The following is a 26328-nucleotide window of genomic DNA, read 5'->3' on the forward strand; positions in this document are numbered from 1 at the left end:
CATAATCGGGGCGAACCGGGATTCGAACCCAGAAATCATAGGTTTATGGCAAGCCCAAGGAACGCAACTCTGCACAGCGAATCGCGGCGCCTTAGATGACTGGGCCACCCGTGCCCCCTGAATTAAATAAAATGTATAATATGTATAATTGAAATGTCAGTTAAAATACGAAATATGTGTTATACTACTGTAACGTGAAACACCGTGAACTTAATTAATTAAAGAGACACCTAAACTTCCCCACTGTTTCGCCGAGTTAGGTGTACTTTTGCGCCTCTGACAGTGGGTTCTCGTGATTCTTTTTACTGAAGGTGAGGTGAAAAGGAGTTTAACGTCGCGTTCCAGATAATTGCGGTTATTTTGTGACGTGTGTGCGTGTGACGTGTGTGTATGTGTGTGGGCGTGTGACGTGTTTGTTTGTGTGTGTGTTTTTGTATGTGTGTTTGTGTGTATTTTTGTTGTTGTGTGTGTGTGTGTGCGCGTGCGTGTTTGTGTTTGTGTGTATTTTCGTTGTTGTGTTTGTGTGTGTGTGTGCGTGCGTGTTTGTGTGTGTGTTTGTGTTTGTGTGTGTGTTTGTGTGCATTTTTGTTATTGTGTGTGTGTTTGTATGTATGTATGTATGTATGTATGTGTTTTTGTGTGTGTGTGTTGTTTGTGTGTGTGTGTGTGTGTGTGTGTGTGTGTGTGCGTGTGTGCGTGTGTGTGTGTGTGGCTGCTTGTGTGTGGACTAATGCCGTTTTCATGGCGTTTGCTAGTGAACTACCACGCTCAGACACAGGATACTGACTCCGAGCCGATCAGTCCTCGTATCAACCTCTTCATGCCGACCGCCAACAAGTACCATCATTTAGCGTCTTTATGTATTAACCACCTCCCTACCGCAGACGCTATAGCCACTGGATCACAGAGCAAGTCCGATGTAGTGAATCGGATGGAAGCCATATAAAAGACAACAATATATGCAGGTGGTATGAGTGGCAAGCAAGGAATAAAACTGACAAACGCCATGTGTTTACATTTAACACTCTCCCTACAACGCAGGTCAGTGCATAGAATTCAAAACATCAACGCCAGACATGAACCAGTCGCGAGTATGGGCCGAAATTGATCCCATTTGGCCGTAAAAGGCAATATAGTGATGAAAGTTTAATGCTGCACCAAGCAATACCTGTGATATGAAGGCTGTATCAGTATGAGTGAGTATTGTTTTACGCCGTTTTTAAGCAATATTCCAGCAACATCACGGCGGGGGACACCAGAAATGGGCTTCACACATTGTACCCATGTCGAGAATCGAACCCAGGTCTTCGGCGGGACGAGCGAACTCTTTAACCACTAGGCTACCCGACCGCTTCTGTATCAGTAGTGAGTGAGTAAGGTTTTACGCCGTTTTTAGCAATATTCCAGCAACATCACGGCGGGGGACACGGGCTTCACACATTGTACCCATGTCGGGAATCGCCTGTATCAGTATGAATAGGAATATAAACCATAAAGTAAGTAGGAACTCACTTACACTTTGGGTGAGTTCTCTGGTGTATGAACCTTCACAATGACAGGGCCAAATATTGTATGAACGTCTTCGAAAGGTCCGATTTATGTTATACAAATAACGCCAATCAACTCCATCTCCATAGTACATCATTGGCCCATAAACTCTCAGACACCACTCGTATGACGAGGGATAACTTCAACTTTTCAATTGTCAGTTTTCCCTTTATGTCAATGAACATTCCAGTAGCTACCAACTTTGGTGTTTACATTTGATAACTTTTGATTTACAATCAAGCACGTTCTTTCCATGAGGAAAGTATGTTTGATCAAGGTTACAGCATTCAAGGTCTTAGTAAAGTTTTCAAAACGTTTTATCGTATCCATGGGGAGGACATTTTCCAAAGTTAAGGCCCCAGTGACAAAACTGGTATACGGTGCAACTCGCTATTCTGACTTGGACCACATGTTCCCGTGTTTCTTCAGGTGACCCCTTAACTCGCCTTGGCATGTGTTTGTGACGGATGCTATAAGTGGAGAAGGATACGCTGCTTCTTTCGCGAACACCCGGTGTCATCTTTTTTTTTTATAGCAATCCAAAACCACATGCTTATGATATAGCAGAGATTTCTCATGTGTATGGAGATAGTTTTGTCACTTTTATTTCCAACTTCTTTTTCAGACTATTTCAGATATAAATAACGTCCGATAGCAGAAAAAAATCCTTAAGTCTTCTTTATGAGGTTGATATCACAGTTTTTCGGGCATCGACTTGAAATAAACTACCAGTCAAAGAAATAAAATTGGATTTGACCCCCAAAATAGGAAACGTTATCAAAACGTTATTAGGCTGAAAACACTCGCCGAAACACTGCAAACATAAGATTCAAAGTACAACTAAGCTACCCGTATCAAATACATCACCATCGAATAACCATTTTTGAGTTTTTTTTGACCACCATAAAATATGTAGGCATACTTTCTTTTGCCTGATAGTTTAGTCCATAATACATCTCAGCATGTTTAAGAGAATCTGAAGAAACATGAAAAGTCCCCTCTTTCGAATGATGTGTGATGCTATATTCTGAAATAATTATGGCATTTGACGTTTTACAGAGCTGTATCTTGTTTAACAGGAATAGAAACTGCCAGTGGATCTAAATTTTATTCTGTTTTTTTCATGATGTTAATAGGCTTAAAACTGGAAATGGTACCTTGCAGCATTGGGTGTATTGGAAATTGACTTGCCTTTGCGTGTGTTTGTGACGGGTGCCACCGGTGGAACAAGATACGCTCACCTTTGTGAACACCTTGTATCATCACTAGTTTTTATAGTGATTCGTTTACACTTTCTCGTGATAGAGTTGGAATCGTCAAAACGTCTCCCCCTTTAGCAGAGATTTCTGATGAATATATAAAGGGTTTCGTGGCTTTTATTTACCTGAACCGATATGTGCCATCTGCAAAACTAGATGTGCTATCTGCTACCAGGACTGCTACCTGCATCGTGATGCATTTACATCTAGACATATTAATTACCTACACTGCCGGGCAAAAGAAGGTACACACTTGAAAATTATATTTGACCAAAACATTACAAAAGGTATCCAAACGTTAAGTAAAGCTGGTATTCTGAAACTCTCCGCGAATAACTGGAATACTGTTAAAAGCGGCGTTAAACCCAACTCACTCACTCACTCAAAGCGGCGTGAAACTATATAACACTTTCACTCACTAGGTTGAGGTCAAAACACAACTATGATACCCGTATCTGATACATCAACATCGTATAACGATTCCGTGTTCGTTTCATTTTAGCCACCATCAAATATAGATGTATATTTTCTTTTGACCGGTGTCAATCTTCATCCTCTTTGATACGAGCATCGCTAAATGATATCAATGGTTTCTTCCACTTTAGAAGTAAATGCATCAAAGTTTGTCGTATAGTCGACGAAAGAAGGCGATGTTTCGATTCTCAGAGAAATTGCTGTGTCATTGGTCGACCTACATTTCAGAAATGTTGGTGCTCGAATAAAAATGATGGATCTATGTTGCAAAGCCTGCCAACTAAATGGCGTCGTTGTGAATCTTAGTTTTATTTCTACACTCCTGGTCTACACATGGCCATGTGAGACAGTGTGATCCAGTGAATGAGGCGGCGTTTAATGTGGTGTATCAGTGTCGTCGTGTTGTAGGTGTCTGTTTCCGTCTCATGTAACGACGTGCCACTGAGCTTCAACCACAGGAACAGCATATCACAGGTCAACGTCAGTCTTGTGACATTGCTCAACTCAAGCACAACCACACTACACATTATTTTAACTATATGAATAACTTATGAATATTACGTTATATTTCTTCATATCTGATCATTGTAATAAGACGCTTTTTTTCTATAAATAGGTTGACGGTAAATGATGTAGGAAATAAAAAAAAGGTACTGGTAGAGTTGAAATTCCCACCGAGTTCGTTTTTTTTATCTGTGCGGGATCTGTGCCTATCTGAAGCGTCTGAGCAGTCGGCTGTGACGGTACGAATGTTGGAAAAGTAGCTCCTGGTTACACTTGACATATCAGTTCATCCGCTCCCCCCTGGGCGAACCATATCTCCCCTTCCATCCACTCAACCATCCGTGATCTGATTATCCATAGCCCTTTCAGGGTATGTCGCTATTGTTTCAGGTTTAATAACGGTACAAAACTCTCAGCTTATCGCGAAGTCTCATTGGTTGAGACTTGTGAACGGAGGCTATCGATTGGATGATTTAGGTCACATGACCTCCTTACTGCTTGTAAGAGAGATAGCAGTTCTTGTACCCGTATATAAGTTCTCCAGATTGTCAGTTTTAACATCAGCGGCACCTGGTCGGTCCCAGTTCACCTGTCTTGTGCACTCTTGGACAGAGTCTGGCAGCGCTCTAACTTTCGCTTTCCCGGAATCGGTATGTACAATATAATTTTTGCTTGAACGTGACTTTACTTTAGAAACTCACAGTAACGTAAAAAATGTGCATGTCTAACTACCCTAGATATTACAAATGTCATATTATCGCAGAGGTGTACCAGTAGGCTAGTAATGACTATACGGTAATCACAAGGTATATTACATCGTCGTACAAAGCGCGTCATTTGTCTCAATTAATGTTATTATAGATCATCCCCCAAACAACTAGAACATCCCCATACTAGTAGAACATCCCTCCAGCTAGTTATAACATTTTAACGCTGACAGAATTTATAGATTTCTTTATAAACAGTTTCCTCATAACAAAATAATTCATACTATTGTTACTTACTTACTTACTTTGGAGATTTAACGTGCGCTTTCCGACTGATGCGTATTTCGCATAGTATTGTACAAATTACTGGATAAACTATAAAAATGCATAGTTTTAACTGTATTCCCAGTACATCAATGTATATTTCTTAAAGATAAGTTGTGTATTCTACATATTTATATATACGAATTATACACGATGTCATAAATTCACGTCATAAGATATTTGGGATTAACATTGATGAACAGTTTTTATTTACAAGTTTATTCTACTATGTTAAGCATTCAATGTCTATTCAAGATTTAACACAAGTATAAGAAAAGCATGTAAGTTATTAGGGGCGTCGGTGTGTAGAGTTCACCGCAATGTTCATGAAAAACGCTTATACTATTATATCCATAATTTCTAAAACCACATCAAAACTGACAACACGAATGATACTTGGCCCTATTCGCTAGCATGACTTAAGCATTAGGTTGGTTCATCAAGCAGTGTTTTACGTGCAAGTGTCCCCACCGGAGTCGCGTCAATGTGCACAGTGACGGCGTGATCACGGCGCTATCGGCCTAGGCGTCCTGTAATTCTCACACCAGTACATCAAATCGTAAGTTTGTTCAAATATTGAATCTGGAGTGAAGTTGACTTTGCGTGTTTGACTGGTTTGCCCCAACATGGGAAGTTTTTCACTTGCTCTCTGATTTATATCAAAGTTCAAAGACAATGACGAAAGTCTAATCTATTACCGAGGCCGTTCGACACAGCATACATGTGTTTGTCTCAGAACAACATCCCCCCCCCCCCTCCCCCCCCCTCCCCCCCCCCCCCCCCCCCCCCCCCCCCCCCCGCACACACACACACCCCAGACGAGTTCGTTCCCGACATGAAGACTGTATGATCCACCAAACTGCAAACATTATTAGGCGTGTGCTTCCTAGCTTAATACCCCGATAGATGTTTTAAATGTTGATATTACGTTTAATATAGCTGTTGTTCAATATCACAGCACTAAGGCTGCCGATAAAACACTGAACTTTCGTGAACCCCACAATCCGCAAACGTCAAGAATTATTTCCTAATTAAGAAATACAAATACTGACTTGCGAAAAGTCAAGACAAGAGTGATCCAACACGTAGATATCCCATCATCCTCTGCGTACCCTTCCATATAGGTCAGCCAGGGGTTGACATGATGACAGCCTAAAGTGATAGAGTACAGTCTATATCACAGGAGGGGCGGTCGGGTAGCCTAGTGGTTAAAGCGTTAGCTCGTCTCGCCGAAGACCCGGGGTTCGATTCCCGACATGGGTACAATGTGTGAAGCCCATTTCTGGTGTCCCCCCGCCGTGATATTGCTGGAATATTGCTAAAAGCGGCGTAAAACCACACTCACTCACTCACTATAATACAGGAGATATTAAACAATTAATAAACGTGTATGAGATAAAAGGCATTTGATAACAGGAAGCCTGATAGAAACAATATTTGAGAGTATTAACCTATGTGATGCAGGCATCCGATACGAAAAAGTATTCGAGATAGTATTACTATATGATAGTTTAAACGTATGTGATATAAAAAATGTTCGTTGATATCAAAGATATATGAATCGGTTTAAGCATGCTATATGCAAAAGATGTGTACGAATATAACATTGTTAAATGGTTAATGTTTAATGTCGGGCAAAAGAATGTTGCAGGGAAAAGAATGTGATATGGTTCTAGTATGTATAAAAAATAGACGAACAAAAGAAGAAATGTGGTATTAAAAGGCATATGATATGATAAAATATACATTCTGATGTATGTTTGTGAAAAACTAATTATTATTGAAGGAAACAATCTTTATTATAATCTGCTAGTAATATCGTAACGCAGCTTGTGTCAATACCCACCAATCTATTTATCTCTTTAACTCTGTTGGAGCATTTTCCTATGATAAATTCTCCTCTATATCAGTAACGGTCGAGCGGGTAAATACATTTAACAATTTACCCCTGTTGACTCAGCTAATACTTTTCTTTGAAACACAATGTAAATCTTCAGCCGCACATTAAGGAGTAGTGTAATCTTAAAGGCAAACACAGGATTAATACCAGACATGCATGTGTGATGTACACTACAGATTAATTGAGTGGGAATCAGTGGGATAGTTAAACCTTACGTGCTATGCTGGTGGCGATATAATTCGCCGTATAATCAGCGTTGCCGCAGCAGTATATACGACGTTCAACATTGTCCACGTTTGTTGATGCTCAGGTGCCCCAGTGTATAATTGTAAGACCCAGAGTGATATTAGTTGGTTCTCGTATCTTAACACTGTCATATATCAACACTGCATAATATTTTGTCTACGTCATACGTAAGCAAGCGTGTTCTGAGGGAAAGTCATATGCTAGAATTACATTTACAGAACAAGAAAACTTAACTTTGAAGCATCCTAATATTTCATAGGTGTAGCTTAGGATGAATGCAATCTGTCAAATTAAAGTGACTTAGTATTAACCCTTAGCAGTTGGGTAAATCAAGTCACGTTAGGTCAAGTCACGTCATGCATGTGTGTGTGTAAAATCAGTGCAAAAAATACCTTTGACAAATCATGACATGTATGTTAACATAAGTTCCCAAAATTACATCGTTTCTTTCACAATGCATAGATTTTATAGCTATTTGTTTTCAACTAAATGTGTTCTGTAGCAATTAAACCGATTGTTCGTTATCTTCCGCAACTAATTCAGCGTCACCGTCACACAAACATGTCCACTTAGAATAATTCCTTCGCCTTGGCTCAATAAAACAGCTCCCCGCAGCGTTCCTTCAGGAAAACTCCACGCAGCACGTCTCCGCGATGTGTGTGAACCGCTTCCGTACCTGTTCACTGTGGGTCAGCTCAAACACAAACGAAAACGTCTCCTCACAACGCGTGTTAAGAAACGTTTTCCAAAATTACAGATTAGGTTTTTGTTCATACAATTAATACACATCCTGTATAAATTAAAAAAACTGAAGTGTCCGGGTTGTCATCATTTAAACCGCATATGGGAATTTTAAAAATCAGTTTTTAAAAATGTATTGTAATGCGGATTAGCGAACGTCTTATTCTTAGGTGTAATTTGATGTGGGAGGACTTTAAACCTCTAAATATTTAATTATGTCGGCTAAAATGCAGTGAGTGTGGACACTAGACGGGTTATTGACAATCTGGTATCAGATTTCGCTCCTTTACGCAGCCGTTCATCGACCACAAATGCTATAGCAAAGGGACGTAACTCTGCAAACAGATTAACAGCGCTCAAACATGTTCAAACGTGTTCATCTGGTATAAAGGAAAGTTAGAATGACTTACAATGCACATATGCAGCCTTCACTCGTCTTTAACTGATATCACTGTGTTAATATTCCAAACGTTCTGAAGGGCAATTCCAAACTAAGTGGTGTTTTGGTTAATTGTGTTTGTTCTAACAAACATTAGGGGGATCATATCATTTGTCTGACACCGAGGGCCATACAACTTGCGTTACTAGGGGCGTTTCACAAGCACAACTGTCAATTTGCCTCTTTAAAGGATTTGAATTTCAAAATATATGTAAAATATATTGACAAGACTAATTGACTAATTGAAAACAGCCCTTAATCACTAATGGTAGGCTACTTGACTTCGTCAGCGCCAGAATGGCAGGAGAGTTTTCTGTCTGTGTGCTGTCATACACGGACATCAAAACCAACACCCTACTCCCGCTACCTCTAAGCAACTAACCCTTCAATCGGGTATAGATCGAGTGTCTCGAACACAACAATCACAGAAAACGTCTTGAATAAATATACATAACTACTTTGTTCTTATTATACTACGAATTGATTACTGAGCAAAACCTCAAAGTTCCTTTGTGTGAGATTGGCTTTCAAAAACTAAATTAGCCGAAGCTACAAAAGCATTCGTTTGGCGATGACATATATTACCTTGGCGTCCAAGACACTCGGACAATGAAAGATGCAAACGTAAGATCACGTAATTCCAGAAAAACAGACTCAGATTATAAGACTTAACCCAATGGTGTATGTAGCGAGCAGTTTAAAGAGGAAACAGTTAGATTGCAGAACACTAACGAGCTCGTCAGACAGGGCAAGAAACACTGTGAGCAGTCCGCGATAAGCCTGACGCCATCTTGCGTAACGCCATCACACGCTTAACCAGCTCATTCTTCAGTCACGTGATGTTGCGCTATAGACTAGAGGTCATTGCCACCCCTTAAGGGGTAGAGAAATTTAGAGCCGTTGCTTGGTAATTTTGAAGTTCAAGCCGGGGATGTTCTGACAGAGATACAACGATTGGAAATATATGCTGAAAAATATACCCGACATGACTTGCAACTTCTAAAAGTCTAGATGCCAACTGTTCCGTATGGGGGCAATACAAGGTCACACTACCGTAGCATCTGCATGAACGCACCATGGGGATGTCAGGTCTTTGGAATTGTACCTCATACGCGTGACGCATTTATTGGAAAATACAAACTTAAGAACGCCTCAAGTCTTTGAATGGCATTTAGAAATGACCCACATAAGAAACTTTACTGTTCTTACAGGAACATGATATGTTCTCTGCTTCATAGCATTTATTCATCTGATGAAGGAGTAAGTATGTTCTCCGAAACGTTGTGTTCCTCATAATAAAGAAGTTGACATAGATAAATTCTCCCTCTTTGAACGCACAATTGTACTGCAATGCAAGCCTGGTATGACCCATGCACTAGTGCTAATGTTTCCACGCCCCAAATCCTCTCTCCTCGTGACGAGCACAGCCCGACCTGGCCTACTTTGAGGGCAAGGCGACCCTCACTCACTGTGAAGGTGAATGTACAGGGATATCACGTGGTAGCCGCCATGATGTATACCCGTTACAGCACGCGTGACCAAAACAAAACAATTCTTTTGGCAGTTGTGGCTTTCCATAACATTCGTGCTGAAATTGATATTATCTTGTTCGAAGTACGCACCGATCACCGTGTCCCTAATATATAACCCCCAACCCCATCCTCCCCTTCAACACCATCAACCATTGTTTTCTTTCATACTTTATTCAGTTTAGACCAAAGACCCAAATACATACGATTAACAAAAAACATGCAACAGCACACTCGCTGGAACGAACTTTAACATGTATATCTTAAGAACTTCATATACATATGTTTTAAAACCACCCCATCCCCTTTCATATAGATACACTCGTTTTGAATTTTTATTTTATTTTAATGAGATCAGTCTCGTAACATTGACGTTGTGTCATTCAGTGCTTACAAACTGAAAACGTCAAATGACTAAGGAAGCCGATTCAGAATAGAACCTTTTCATTAAGACGACATGGGGTATTTTTATTTTAAGCTCATTGATAGATGCAAATTTCGAACTCATTACAAAATCGTGACAAGACACAACAACTCCTAACAGGCGCATGTTCTGACGTCATCCACATTTCATGTTTCGCGTTGGACAAAATCGCACCATTACAAAGTCTCAGTCTTCAGACGAGTGTAGTGTCCAACTAGGTAAGATTTAATGTATGTCCCGTATCGTTCAAGCAGCACCTAGTGCATTACAATGTTATTGATGTTGTGATTTGTAGTGCAGGTTCCATTCATTGCTAGACACCACGCTGTTGTTTCAATTCCGTGCATCAGTTGTCTGATTCGTCGATGATTCAACGTTGACTTTTTAACTTACTTATATCATACACAAAATGTAAATCTTTCGAGAATATGTTGTGTTTTCGAGTCAGTGTGATTATTTCGCAAGGGCTCTTGCCCTCCCATGTAACGCGTGTCTTATAATAATGTGACTCTCAGTGTAAAAATCAAGCCGTGCGTTTATGCAGCATGTCATATTCTTTCCCATCCAGTTTCTTGTTGGCATAGTGTTAAAGTACATTATTCCACTTAGTGTGATAGATTGTCTGTACATCAATACGGCCTTGTCTGTCTATGAGCATGGTATCAGATATTAGGTCGTTAACCCCGGAACATCTCAGAGAGGCTTAGTGTCGAATGTAAATGCATAATGTATACTCCCCGGTACGGGCGCAGTCAAAAGAAGTGGTGCATTTGGCCGACATTCAGGATGTAGCCATTGACAGAGACCATTAAACGAAATTTAAAACAATTATTGCTCAACTTATAAAACTACATAAAATGGAAATTAAATGCACAACAGTTATTTTAATTTGATATTTTCGAGTTAAGTATCACAGCATGACGTGGGAATCTGTCATTAAGTACGTCAATGCGTTCTTGGATACACTAGCTTGATAAAGGTTTTCCGAACTTCGGAGAATACAAATATTTCTTTACAGTTGACAACTATAAATCATTTGATTAATATACTTACAGTTAGAACTTAATGAGGTATGGTCGAAAACTGATAGTCATTGTGTTAAGAAGAATAAGGATACAGAGGTGATGAACTTGCAATGGCACCGCCCTTCAAGGGTTGAACCGAACAAAGTAGACACGCATCACCACATAAGGGACAATCGTGGTCATTTCTGTATGCTTTAAAGGTGCGACAAACGTCGCCCTCAGCAGCAAAGCGTATAGCATGAAGTCATCGAAGTGAGACGATACACTGTTTTCTGCACTGTAAACGTTTGCAAACGGCTACACTGAAGAGTGAAAGGCGCTAAATTGTCACTGATGGGCATGATGACGTATCCTCGCGGGTCCGTCCCACCTGGGGTAGTATAGTCTGGGTAGGGAAGCCGAGCGGACGCCACTCCCAGAGCTGTCTCGCTTTCGTCCTATAGTGCTTGACTCAGTTAGCGGTAAGCGCACATTTTACTCCTTGTTTCTATGAAAACAAACTTGATTAGACGTGGATGGTAAATACAGCCAGATTTACTTAGTTACATCTCGATTACAAGAACATGTCTGCTATAAATGATTATGTGGCAAGTAGTTTGAAACATATATAATCCACGATCTCTAATTCTAAACTACGCGATCGGAGATTGAATAATCTAAATGGACAAAAACCTCAATTTAATACAACCACAGAATCATCGTTTAGTTTATGTATGAAATGTAACCGCTATGAAATAGAAAATGAATACCGTTGTTTGTTAATTTGACCTTTTTAAAAAAGTAGTAGAGCAAATTTAATTCCAAAATGTTGCAACCATCTGTTCCAAAGTCTATCAGTCTTCTATCTACCAGAAATGATTCTGTTATTAAAAACCTGTCCACGTATATAAAAAGACGTTTACCTATGTAAATATAAATGTAAAGAAGTATGAACGTTTGTAAGACAAACTGTGCATAATATATTATTCCTATAAATGAACTCAGGGTCATGTGGCCTTCATTCACGAACAAACTTCTTCTTCTTCTAAGTGGCAGATCGTGGGGTATAGTCATGTTGTAGCTGTTTACGTTTTAGCAGAATAGACACGCAACGATTTCTGTATCAGCTTATATATCCTGTATTAAGTCTTCATAGTAGTGGTGAAATGCCGCTAGGATGGTAATGGATGCGCAAGTATGGCCATATTACTCGCTGCATTAGTCTGGGCTTTTTCTCTTCTTAATATTCCAAATTCGAAAATGAGCAGTTGGGTCGGGAGAGTACCAAATCGCATTTTCACATATCCATGTTGGGTTCTATTCAACGCGTGTTGACGGCTATCGTCATAAAGCGGTCCAATGTGAATATGTTTGTCAGGTTATAACGTTGATATCTAACAATGGGATATTATTACTCATGCCCTTGCTTTCAAACACGTGACGTCCGGAGGTTGCCAATTAATGCGTTGTGTCGCGATAGCAGCTGAGTATTGAGTTAAGTAACGTAAGACGATATCAGGAGGAAACGTGCACAAACGTCCTCCATCCTCGTGTCCTACCGGATATCGTGACTTTAACGTTATTGAATTGTTCTTTCAATGTCACAACCAAAGCGCAGTGCTATTGTTTTAATGTGGCCGTGTATCTAAACATATCTTTGTTGAAGTAAAGGCTAATGAGAGAAACACATACAATTATATATCTCTGTACTGCTGTTGTTAGCGAGTTGGGTATTTCACGGCGTGTCGTCTTAACGTCTTTTACGTTTGCAAATTTGATTAAACTTGGTACACATGCATTCGAACCGGAATGTTTGGGAGCATGCGTTTCTACGAACAATTCAAGTAAGCTAAGGTATCTCCCTCAACCGCTTCCATGCACAGGTGTACTTAATTAGAGAGTAACAACTGGCTACCGGAAAACACCGTCATAAACTACCTTATCCTCAGCAAGATGGCCGCCATTCTGACGTAAATGATACAAAGGTGCAAAACTGTTTATGAGCTGAGTTATTTCTCTCCGATGAAACAAAAACTCCACATGGAGTAATAAACGAGTCTGTAGGAATCAATATGTTATTTACAGAGCTAGCGATTGTTATTTTTTAATCCCCTGACTTGCGTAAGCGGTTTGCTCTCTGACTTACATTAAAGGGTATTTTCTTTTCTTTCTTTTTTTCTTTCGAGATAACGATGTACTCTGGCACATATATAACACGTGCAGGTTTGACCGCAGTTCAGCAGAACTTTATGGCAAGTAGTAGTAATAGGAAAAATAATTTAAGTGCAAATACGTAATATTGGTTAGAAGTTTTTAACTTCTGTGTTAATAAAATGTATAATTTCAAACTTTTTCATTACAGTATGAGTAATTGAGCAGACGGACTTTAGTCAGAATGGGAACCGAAAACAAAGATGTCGCAGAGAAACGAGATTCGGCAGTGGGCAAGGTTAAAGGGCCAGGAGGCAAAGGTAGGTCTCTTCCACACAGACGTGTCTGAGTTCGAGCCCCTATCAATATAACAATGTCGGGTTCGAAAGCCATCCCAATATTATTTCGTAACCATTTTCTTGATCACTTAATTACAATCGAAATATGAAACTAGTTTTTCAAGGGTCATTGTCACCTTGTCATTATTTATTTACTTTGTGAAAAAAATGAAAAAGTTATCAACGTTAATGTTGTATTAATGAGAATATTTTCCCATGTCTGTATAGTCCATCTTTATATAAAATCACAGGGAAAAGTACCTCGCTTACGCCTGAAGCGAATCATTAACACATAAAACACAAAATGCGTACGCCATCTTGACGCGCGCATGGCCCCCAGATGGCGCTGTAGTTTCGCCTGAAGCATGTCACACATCCTTAACGACCTCTTTCTCCAAATAGTATCATTGTTGTCACTATTATCAGCTGGCAAAGCTCCCAGTTCAATATCTTACTCTTCTATCGCCTGTAACATTCAGAGAAGTTTCCGTTAACGACCACTGAACTTTGACATCTGTTTGACCTTGAAGACCGTTGACACCGTAAGGGAGATGGTCGCCTTTAAAGACAAATCCATTAAACTACGGTTATAACGAACTCAAAGGAAACACTACTGTTTGTTCGTTATAACTGTTCCTTGTAAGCACATATACAGCATATTAACAGCTAATGGCCGGGACCAAAAAATAGTTCCTTATATCCGTCAGTTCGTTATAAGCGTGTTCGTTATAACCGTTTACTGTATACCTAGCACAGTAATAATTACGTAAACTCAGAGTGACAGATACGTCCTGTGTAAATAGGGATGTTTGCATAAAATACGTCATTAATATACTAGTATGCGATATACGTTATCTGATGACGTCAGGCGGTCGGGTAGCCTAGTGGTTAAAGCGTTCGCTCGTCACGCCGAAGACCCGGGTTCGATTCCCGACATTGGTACAATGTGTGAAGCCCATTTCTGGTGTCTCCCGCCGTGATATTGCTGGAATATTGCTAAAAGCGGCGTAAAACCATACTCACTCACTCACTCTGATGACGTCGAGCCAATGATCGCTATTTGTTTCAGTGTTCAAGAGGAGTACGTCGATGTATCTCAACGTCGTAGCCCCACACAAGCCTATCCGGCCCAGCATCGTGGAAGAAGATGAGGAAGATATCATGCGTAAGTGTACAATACAATTTCGGCCACACTCAGCAGCAATATGTGAGCGATTGAGCAAGGATCACCGCCGTTTGAACAGTATTTCAGTTATATAGTGGCGTTTCATCTTAGTGTAGAAGCCTAAAGCAGGTTCTGATTACCACTTTGATGAAACCAAGGGAATGGGTCGATTTTGACAGACCGTGAATTATCGGGGTTGACCTGAGATTCGAACCTACGACTGGCGAGACCTATGACCATGGGACCATTGAACCACCATTTACCCCATTTACTTGGTATTCCATGATGTCAGGCGTACCTGGTGGTATCATAGGTATGTTATCGCGCTACCTCCGTATATTGCCCCGTAAACATATCTACTAATTATCTACATGTTCTATGTAAACAGACCCGTCAAGATCCGGGTAGAATGGGTCTTCAGCAACCCATGCTTGCCGTAAAAGGTTACTATGCTTGTCGTAAGAGGCGACTAACAGGATCGGGTGGTCAGGCTCGCTGACTTGGTTGATGCATGTCATCGTGTACCAATTTCGTGGAACGATGCTGATGATGTCAATCACTGGATTGTCTAACCGGACTCGATTATTAACAGACCGCCGTCATATAGCTTGACTATTGTTGAGTGCGGCGGTAAACAACAAACAAACAAACATATGTAAACACGAGCAACAGAGATTGATGTTTAGCGTTTTCCAATATTCAGCCGACGGTTCCAAGTTCACTCTGTACGGGGACGATGACTACGTTCCGTCCGAGCGTATCCAGGGCCTCCTCAACAGCGTCACCGACATCAAACATCGCGCACACAAAGTCTTTTCCGAGATGGACGTGCTCAAGAAGCGGGGAGAGGACTTTGAGTGGAGAGAAGTCGCCAGGTGAGACCAAAATCAGTGACTAGCCAAGCCAACTAAGGAGTGTCACAGAAAATGTCGTAAGCATAAATGGTGCAGAACCTTTTAATCGATTCGGTTAATGTGAGACTTCTTGTTCTCTTGTAGCCGAGACTTTGATGAGTCCTGACTTTAAAGCTCCGCAGAAGTACGCTAGTTTTCCATGCTACCTTGTCCAGTCTTGTAACCATGGTTACTGTTTCAGATGGGTCAAGTACGAGGAGAAAATGGAGGAGGGAGGAGAACGCTGGTCCAAGCCTCACGTGGCGTCCCTGTCCATGCACCATCTTGTTGAAACTAGGAGGCAGCTGATGGACGGTGTCATGCACCTCGATACAGAGGCCTACTCCATCTCCCAAGTCGTTGGTACGTCATCACGTTACTCCGCATCACAAACGCTGAACTAATCTAGACAATGGCAGCATCCATGTGTCTGTAGAAACTGTCGATAGCAACATATTACAGTAGGCTATCACAGATTCAAGCGGGACTGGGCTCTGAGCAAATGCAGTTTGATTCAAATGAAGACATCTTTTTAGTCAGTGATTGTCCTTGTATAATAACAGGGCGGTTAAGCATTAACATGATTACACAAGCACGACAACGCCTAGACATAGATACGGGCACCGATTGTGGAGTTTAGTCCCTCTTCAACAATGTGTCAGTTTAGTGGCCATGGTTCTGTACGTTGAATTTTGAAAGCTGTGTTAAACTTACTCACTTAGTCATAAAGACACACACTAAACTACTAGCACACGTCGCTTCTCTTAGCAATAGTTCCTGATGTCCTTTCTTTCAATCCATTCCAGAGAAGTTCCTTGACGAGTGGATAAAACTAGGTCAGCTTGACCCTCTTCTCCGCCAACACGTGCGCACATTACTGTTAAAGCACCATCGCCACGGCGCGGAGAAGGGAGAGAAGAAGAAGGGGAAGGGCGATATGAACCGAACAGCATCAACCAACAGTAAGTCAAACACGTAACTGACACTACTAGACTATGACAGTTAACTCGTGGCTGTGTAACATGAAGTCAAAACTCTTTAAGCCGATACATACCCTGTGTAACATCCGGGCAGTATCGGAGCGTTGGGGTAGCCTAGTCGTAAAGCGTTTCCCTCGTCACGCTGAATACCCGGATTTGGTTCCACACATGGGTACAATATGTGAAGCCTATATCTGGTCTCCTTTGCCGTGATATTGGTGGAATGTTGCTAAAAGCGGCGAACATCCATACTCACTCATATCTACGACTGGTGTCTCAAGCAATTGTAGATTTCGGGTAAGAATTGGTCCCTAGCAACTTAAGAAAGTCTGACGAGGCGACCAAATGGATCGGTTGGACATGGTTGATAACATGTTCCATACCCCGACAGCGTGGATCGGTGCTCACAATATCGATGACTGATTTTTACAGGCCGCCGTCAGATATCTGTAAAACTTCAGAGTGCGGCGTCAAGCAAGAAACTGATAAAACTCGCTGTAATTCGTATTACTTCTTGACCTTTAAGCTTAACTGGCTTTACTCTTTTGTCCAGGTTTCAGCCAGCTGACCCACGTGAGCAGCCAGGTGAGCCTCAACCACAACCTCAGCCATACCAGCCTGGAGTCCTTGGACAGCGACTTGGCGGGCAACTACACCAAGAAACAGAACGAGCGTATCCTTCGGAAAATCCCGAAGGGTGCCGAAGTTGCCAATATCATGATCGGGGCCGTGGATGAGCTACCGAGCGCCCTCTGTGGCTTCATGCGACTCAACGACGGCCGTTGCCTTGGCGACATCTCGGAAGTGAACCTGCCTACGAGATTTGTGTTCCTTCTGGTAGGACCGCCCAAGTTCATCGCCGACTACATGGAAAGTGGCCGCTGCCTCGGCACCATGATGGTGGACGACGTGAGTAACCACCGCTGCATACTTGACTTCTTCTGGACTGGACTCGGTTATACGACCTTCATTGTATAGCGTTCTGATATGTCCCGAATCTTGACTCCTAAAATAAGAAACAATACTGCCATCGATAAAGTTTCTCACGCTCTCTAAAACTCAGGAAAGTAAATGGGCGCCAGGCAAGGTAACAACAAGTACCATAGTTTAATGTTTTTTGATATGATGCGTTCTACCACTAGACCACGGAGGCGGTCCACGAAAGTAAATAGAGGAATGTCATATGCTACCCGATTTGCCTTCAGAGCCTCTGATAAATGATGCCTAATGTCATTTTAGTTCCTATATCCTATAAGGGGCGATCTGGTAGCCTAGTGGTTAAAGCATTCGATCGTCACGCCGAAAAACCGGGTTCGAAGCCCTTTTTTGGTGTCCCCCTCCGTGATATTGCTGGAAAATTGCTAAAAGCGGCGTAAAACCATACTCACTCACTCACTATATCCTATACTGATACACGTTGGTACTTAATGTGTGTGAAAGGTTTTAATGAATCGCTCCTTGTTATTCAGATCTTCCGGGAGGTGGCGTACAAGTGCAGGAACAAAGATGACTTGGTGGCAGGAATCGACGAGTTTCTGGAGCAGGTGACTGTGCTGCCCCCTGGCGAGTGGGACCCAAAGATCAGAATTGAGCCCCCCGATGCGGTTCCCAACCAACAGTTCCGTAAAACACCCTCCTCGGCGGACTTCTTCGAGGGCGACATGGTCCCCGTCCTGGGCGGGGAAGATGACGAAGATGAAGGTCACGCTGACCCTGACCTCACCCTGAGTTGCAGGTGGGTTTTTTCATTACTGTTTTTTTTCTTTTGTGTTGCAATCTGATAACAACGGCGGGAACAAAACATTATGTATCACACCAACACTTATTCACAACGTCATCCGAGTGACAACATCCTCTTCTTCCTTCCAGGCCTTTCCTCGGGCTTATCCGTGACATCCGCAGGAAAGTCCCGTTCTACATGAGTGACTTTAAGGACGCCATCCACATCCAATGTATCGCCTCTTTCATCTACATCTTCCTCGCCACCCTCACCCCAAACGTAACCTTCGGTGGAATGTTAGGAAAATCCACCAACCAATACATGGTACGTCCCAAGCTTTAATCATCCAGACAACTTCGGGGGCGGCGGGGTAGCCTAGTGGTTAAAGTGTTCGCTCGTCCGGGTTCGATTACCCACATTGGTAAAATGTGTGAAGCCTATTTCTGGTGTCCACCGCCGTGATATTGCTGGAATATTGCTAAAAGCTGCGTAAAACCAACTCACTCACTCATTTACCAACCTCGGGGATTCCAGCTAAACATATGGGTCCCCAGACACCTTTCCTTGCAGTGAGTTGCGACTAAATGGTCGCCCGCGGATATCACAATATGTTTGGCCGTTTGACTTCAAGTTAATGGGGTTTGATATGTATGCCTTGTTGACCACTGAGGCTCCATTAAAGAAGAATTCCAACTTAGATGTCTTGAAGAAACCTAGATGCCCTACATTTGGAAGCAATTGTTGTATAATGTTGTATTTTGTAGTTATTTTCTTTGTTGATACTAACCAAACTCTTCATTTTCCAGGGTGTCATGGAGTGTATCTTCGCTGCGGCTGTGACGGGAATAGCATTTGCGTTATTCGCAGGTCAACCCCTAAACATCCTTGGCAGTACTGGACCGATGTTGGTGCTTGAGAAGATTATATATGACATCTGCAAGTAAGTAAAAACTGCACCAAATATAGGACATCGAGCAATGTTTACAACTGATATAAATATCTTATATCCTGATGTAATAATAATTACTATCTGCAAAATTTTCAACAATTGTAAGAAATGACTGAAACGTGATCTGACCTTCACCTTGCACTTCGTTACCTTCAGGGATCAAGAATGGGACTTCCTGCCGTTCCGTGCGTGGATTGGTATCTGGACCGCCGGATTCCTTCTTCTGATTGTCATGTGGGATCTGAGCGCTCTCGTCAAGTACATCACTCGTTTCACCGAAGAAAGTTTCGCCTGTCTTATAGCGCTCATATTCATATACGAGGCGTTCGTCAAACTAGCGGAGATAGGGTCTGAAGAAGCCCCTGTCGAGCTCCACCCCTCCGGAAACTTCACCCCCCGTGTGTGTCACTGTACCCTCCCCGACACCATCACCACCATGGCTCCCATGCACGACTCCCTCAACCACACCCTCGGCGCCTCCCTCAACCACACTCTCGGTAACATGACCACTACAATGGCCAGCGTCATGAACAACACTATGGATATGAGCACCCACGGAATGGAACACGAGAACATGACCCATCTATCCAAGGAAGAGTGCACGGCGATGTTCGGAACGTGGCACTGTGTCGGTCCCGTCCCTGACGCCTTCATGTTCTCCATCATCCTTTACTTCGGCACCTTCGGCATCGCCATCTTCTGTGTCACTTTCAAGACCTTCCCCTGCTTCCCGACCTTCGTAAGTATAGCTTGTAAACACAGTCCGATCAACAAGTAATACCAATAGTAGTACTATTCCCGAAACAGTCTGGGGGGGGGGGGGGGGGGGGGGGGGGACTCAACCCCAGCATGTTCGCCACTCTAATATTACATGGACTTTCGTTCATATGTATCGAGGGCACCCCAATTCACTGTGCAGAGTTGCGTCCCTTGGGCACACCAGAAACCTATGATTGTGGGTTCGAATCCCGGTTCGGCCCGATTATGTTTCTGGTTTGTCAGCACCATACCCGTGCTCGTGGGTTTCACCGAAGTGGTAAATGTCTGAGACATGCATCACTTGCGGCTTTCCTCCCACATGAAGCTGACACGCCGTGATATGACTGGAATACTGTTAAAAGCAGCGTTAAACCCAACTCACTCACTCACCTTTACAGTCTCTATCCCAACGTAATGTCAATATTTCTTCTCGTTTTCAAAATGGTGTCTTCTCCGACGTCCGTGCGCTCCAGCAATGCTGATTGGTTGTTCTGTTAACAGGTGCGCCAGATTATCAGCGACTTCGGTGTACTCATCGCCATTGTGTTGATGGTTGTGGTCGATTACCTGCTCGGACTTCCCACACCCAAACTGACCGTGCCAGAGGAGTTCAAGGTACATTCCAACTCTCGTCTAATACACTGTGTATTTTATTTAACAAAATCCCCGGACACCGTCTCTTTTTCTATGCAGTCACCATTGGTCATGAATACATTTCGTGAAGAACTTGGTGGTACACATCCCATTAAACCTTATCATTGACATGAACACATTTTAACTTGTACCTGTTTCTGTGTAGCCCACCCGCTCGGACCGAGGCTGGTTCATCAACCCTGTCTCTGAGAAGAACCCTTGGTGGTTGGCTCTGGCTGCCGGTCTCCCCGCCATCATTGGCACCATCCTCATCTTCATGGATCAGCAGATCACCGCTGTCATTGTCAACAGGAAGGAAAACCTCCTCAAGGTCAGTAACGTTCGAACATGACCTTGCAATATTCCGTGCCGACCGTATGTCGACCACGTGTCAATTGGCATTGCTTTTCTCACATCAAAACCTTCCATATTTTCTTCAACATCAGAACAAAACATATATATAGCCTGATAAGAACATGCATCTTACTACTTAGATCCCTCTGCTTATAAACCCTCATTTTAAACAAACTGACCTCAGCCATACATCATCTCTGATCACACATCTATTTGTCACCGATTCCCTCCCCAATTTGCAGAAGGGCAAGGGCTATCATCTCGACCTGTTCGTGCTGTGTATCCTGGTCGCTGCCCACTCTCTGCTGGGACTCCCCTGGTACGTCGCCGCCACTGTGTCCGCCATTGCCCACATCCAGAGTCTCAGGAAGGAGTCGGAATCCACAGCCCCCGGAGACAAACCCGCTTTCCTGGGTGTTAGGTAACTACCCTTGTGTGACTCAACCCCCAACATCTACCACTGGAAAACCAACCCAGTACATCATTTTCTTAAACTTAACCTTGTAACTGATAAACAAGATCAAATATGTCCATTTGTAATCCTCGTTCCGCCGGGTACCCTTTTTACAACCTGTATGAAATATATAACCTAACAATGACAGTGAATCCCATTCGATTAGTTTAAGGTTAACCATGTCTTTGTATACAGTACTGTTATGGTCATAACAAGTACCGTAATGTAACGGTACATGTTCACCTCAGAAAAGTATAGCCCCGTTAATCCGGCTTCCTTTAATCGCAGTGATAAATGTTAAGAAATTCAGTACGTACAAAAATGGGCATTCACGATTCTGGCGACCCGTCTGGATAAACGGGTTCATATTATATTCATATGTGTAATTACAAGGGAAAATCTATCATTGCGCCTAGCAACTTTATTTGTTGACAACGGGCAGGGCAGTCCACGTGTCAGGGCATACTAACATCGTGACATATATATTTGGTTACTGTTTAGGTTTTGAGATCAAAGTTACGTTGCTATGTGATATATACAGTCATAAATTACAAGCAGACACCGTACCCGCTTCTACTTCATTATAAACACTCCCACACTGTGCTTTTCCGTCAAGACGGCAAACACACCAGATAACGCCTCGTGCACGTGATTAAAGACCAAAGTTATAAACCGTCATCGTGTTAGACATTAATAAACCGGCCATGTTGATGCAGGTCGTAAATCACGAAAGATGAAATGAACACCTTTTGATGGATGTCATGATGAAACAGACACCTGTTTAACATACATTTCATATCTCGCCAGTCTAGCATATACATACAACCTTATTAACATCAGATGTCACCATGCACTACTGTAAAAGTGTACACCGGACAATTATCATCGCTTTATCTCATAAACACTGAAGGCTCGCTAACCAAGTAAATACGTATGGTAATAAAAAGTATTTGTGGAGAGTTTCAATTCGTCTCGACTAAAGTTCAAAGAAATTCAATGTGTTTGTTATCGACAGGTGATAGCCTCGGGCGTTGGTACTACTTAAATCGATAATATATCTACATCAGTAGGTCATTCTCATCAACGTCTTCTGTTTGTTTTGCAGAGAACAAAGAGTCACCGCTCTTCTTGTAGGAATCCTCAGTGGTCTGGCTGTGCTCATCACAAATGTCCTGAAGGTAAATTGACAATGTCTCTTCATGAATATCCTGGATTAATACGTCAACGAATCTGATATAAAGTTCCCCATCGGAATAGGTGATATTTCCGGAATTATGCTAAAAGCAGCGTAAAACCATACTCACTCGCGATAGGTTACTGGTGTTTTGTTCATCTATCTCTTTGAAGGCAGAACATACAACAGCAACGTTGGTTTCTTTTGTGCCCTAACTACTGTTTGTTTGTTTGTTTGTTTGTTTGTTGTTTAACGCCGCACTCAGCAATATTCAAGCTATATGACGGCGGTCTGTAAATAATCGAGTCTTGACCAGACACAGACTTTGTAGGATTTGTAAAACTGATTGTACTGAAGATGAATATCACTTTTTATGTGTATGTCCAGTGTATGAAGATTTAAGAGCAAAATATCTAAATAACTATTTCTACCGCAGCCCAAACGGTAACAAATTTTGTAAATTAATGACTTGTGATTGTACAGAAACTATTAGAAATCTATCAATGTTCATTTATCATGCCATGAAACTAAGAAAATGTATGAATTTGTAACATGCCCCACACATTGTACTATAGGCCTTTGGCCTCATAAGTACCATGAATAAAGATTGATTGATTGACCAGACAATCCAGTGATTGACATCATCAGCATCGATCCACGTAATCTGGATACGATGACATGCATCAACCAAGTCAGCGAGCCTGACCACCCGATCCCGTTAGTCGCCTCTTATACGACAAGCAGCCTTATCCACTAACTATTTGACTAGTATTTGTCTGTCTTGTTACTCACGGTGTCGTTGTGTTACAGGTCATTCCTATGCCTGTGCTATATGGTGTCTTCTTCTACATGGGATTCTCGGCCCTCAAGGGAATGCAGGTAAGACTCAGACCCTCTCAGACACCTTTCATCCGAGCACACTAACCGTCCGGCTACCCATGTCATACAGCAAAATGTCTATCTATATGTATATAGAGAACCGTCTATGTTGTCTAGATACATCTATTTATATCGTTGTGTATCTCACAGTGTTCTGGGGAGTTCTTTAGCCACACCAGGATCCGATGACCATGAGTTCGAATCCCATAATTGCCCATTGTGTCATCCGCCGTGATATTGCTTTAAAATATTGCTGGTGTAAAACAATATTCACTCAGTCCTCATTAAACATTATAACTGACATTATATTTGTTCCGACCAGATGATAATCAATCATTCACAAATCAAGTTTTAGTTTGTCGACATGTATAGCCTGTCTCTCTGGTTATATATCACATGTATGTTTTCTGTTACAGTTTATCGACCGGTTGCTCCTGTTCTTCATGCCCAGCAAGTATCAGCCCGATTACCCCTACCTACGTCACGTCCGTCTCTGGCGCGTACACATCTTCACCTTCGTCCAGATCCTCTGCTTGGTGGCTCTGTGGGTCGTAAAGAGCATCAAGAGCATCTCCATCGGCTTCCCCCTCCTGGTACGTCATCATCTACGACACAACAGTGACATCTGCGTTGCAGTGTACCCAATATTACTGCACAAACTAAACGTTGTCACCGTTGTCCAGTGGACCCAGTCGCAGTATATTACTGTGCAGAGTTGTGCCCCTTAGTCGAGCTAGGTCCTGGGTTCGAATCCCAATTTCGATTCAATGCTTGGTCCTTCACATCCGTGGTCTTCGGTTTACCAAACTTGTAAACTCTACAACCTCCAACACAGGATAACCTGCCGCCCTCATCCGGGATATAATTTGTAGTTCTGTTCATACCCGCCCAAATCACCATCGTTATTTAAGACTGGTCTTCACAAACCAAGACGATCGATTTCTTTGTTTGTTTGTTTTTTAACGCCTCACTCAGCAATAATCCAGCTATATGACGGCGGTCTGTGTAAATAATCGAGACAATCCAGTGATTGACATCATTAGCATCGATCCACGCAATACGATGACATGCATCAACCAAGTCAGCGAGCCTGACCACCCGATCCCTCGTCGCCTCTAACAACAAGCATAGTCGCCTTTTACGGCAAGCATGGGTTGCTGGAGGCCAATTCTACCCGGATCTTCACGACATTGATGCTTAGAAGACATATGTATTGGATATAAGTATTCAAAAAAACGAACTGTGTCACGTGCTTCAATGTGTATGTAAATGATTTGCAAATGAATATGAACTTACATTAAACAACACGACCATTAATCAACAATGTAACTTTCGTCGACAGGTTGTGTTCACCGGCGTAGTCAGGAAGATCTTAGACTGTGTGTTCAGCCAATATGAGCTGAAGTACCTGGACGACCTCCTCCCCAACTCAAAGAAAGACAAGGTCAAGGACTCCGAGAAGGTAAGGAGACAATCTCCGACTGTACATTTTAACAAGGAGCAGGAATTGGAATAGTTTAAACATTTAAAAAAAAACCAGACCGGTTTCGTAACAAGGTTGGTCGTGTCATCGAGTTACCATCAAAATAAATATAATACTTTGAGGTAAATGTGTAAATATTCAACTAATACATGCGCGATGTTATGTAGCACACGAACGCAAGTGACAAATGTGTGTTTCTGTCGTAAATGTATGTCTCAATACCCGACTAATCCATGTGGTAAATTCAGGCTCTTGTTTTAGAATGAAAAGTCGGAACCAGCTTTCAAAAACATTAACGGAAACGGCCTTGACAAACACAACATCGTTGGCTCGGACGAGAAGAAACATGCCTTCTACATCAGCAACGAAAGCCACGACTACGACAACGCTTATAAAAGAAAAGGGGAGGGCATCCGTAACAACGCCTTCGACACCAAACTGTGATTCACTTCAACAACCAAAGCTATATAAATACAGCATTGTGACTACGCATGCGCGACCTCCCTTTCCGGGTACCTGTTTACCGACTGGTGTTCATTCGGTAGTTCGCGGTACTTTCCGACATCTCAGTTCATGCAACTCGGAAAATCAGCTGATCAGTTGATAATGGTATTTGGAAATTGCGGAATGAATATGATTTGGCATAATTGGGCAGAACTCTTGTGATGTTTATATTTTTTGGAAGACAATCTCATAACCCTTGTATATATACACATCTTCCAGCGCGTAAAACGCAATAAGTTAATCAACAAGATACCAGTTTTTACACGCAACAACGAATATGCCAGCAGGTCAGTTTATGTTAATATTATGTTTCAAATGTTTACTGCTATGATACACAAGTATATATAGCACGCTGTTGTCTATTTTTATACATCCTAGCTAGATCTACTTTTGTACATAAACACTCTTATCTTGAGCTCTAGCATACTTCAACTAGAGCCCTACCCTACTTAAGCTAAAGCAACGGGCTGTGGTGACAATCTGGTTATCCAATGCAATGCATATGCAGTTCACAACTTTAACAAAAATTATATTTTAAAAAAGTTGGGATAAAGGATATTTTGTATTGTTTGTATTACATTTTTGGCAAGATCCAAAAATATTTTTGGAAATGTAACATACGTGGGTTAGCAAAGACGGAGCACCACCGCGGCTCCGAGTCTTTCAGTGTAATTCTGGAGCAAGGCGGTGTGTGAAGAGGATGGAAATTCTTCAATTGTATGGGTGTAGAAATAGCCTTGCTGTATTGAGTGAGGTTGGATCTGGACTTACAATGACTTACATTTCAGGTTTC

The 26328-nt window shown here is 42.1% G+C and overlaps 1 protein-coding gene across 4 annotated transcripts in view; it reads left to right on the plus strand.

Moving 5' to 3' along the window:
• LOC139464409 (electroneutral sodium bicarbonate exchanger 1-like) overlaps positions 1-26328 on the plus strand; it is a 59462-nt gene extending 33134 nt beyond the window's left edge. The window contains exons 1-19 of one of the 4 annotated variants that reach the window (XM_071245939.1): positions 4369-4435; positions 13462-13570; positions 14658-14753; positions 15457-15628; positions 15849-16009; positions 16453-16608; positions 17180-17535; positions 18096-18361; positions 18496-18670; positions 19153-19286; positions 19452-20034; positions 20556-20669; positions 20854-21018; positions 21284-21462; positions 22601-22673; positions 23480-23548; positions 23965-24141; positions 24891-25010; positions 25293-26328. In XM_071245939.1, the coding sequence (XP_071102040.1) occupies positions 13495-13570; positions 14658-14753; positions 15457-15628; positions 15849-16009; positions 16453-16608; positions 17180-17535; positions 18096-18361; positions 18496-18670; positions 19153-19286; positions 19452-20034; positions 20556-20669; positions 20854-21018; positions 21284-21462; positions 22601-22673; positions 23480-23548; positions 23965-24141; positions 24891-25010; positions 25293-25475 (3255 nt within the window). In that variant the 5' untranslated portion in view covers positions 4369-4435; positions 13462-13494 and the 3' untranslated portion in view covers positions 25476-26328. Of the gene's footprint in view, positions 1-4368; positions 4436-11553; positions 11582-13461; positions 13571-14657; positions 14754-15456; positions 15629-15848; positions 16010-16452; positions 16609-17179; positions 17536-18095; positions 18362-18495; positions 18671-19152; positions 19287-19451; positions 20035-20555; positions 20670-20853; positions 21019-21283; positions 21463-22600; positions 22674-23479; positions 23549-23964; positions 24142-24890; positions 25011-25279 lie in introns of those variants that run through there. The other 3 variants (XM_071245940.1, XM_071245938.1, XM_071245942.1) reach the window with 3 other exon arrangements.

Source organism: Haliotis cracherodii, unplaced genomic scaffold (assembly GCF_022045235.1).
Source record: "Haliotis cracherodii isolate W230 unplaced genomic scaffold, xgHalCrac1.p SCAF_17, whole genome shotgun sequence".
In the NCBI taxonomy this organism is placed as follows: Eukaryota; Metazoa; Mollusca; class Gastropoda; order Lepetellida; family Haliotidae; genus Haliotis; species Haliotis cracherodii.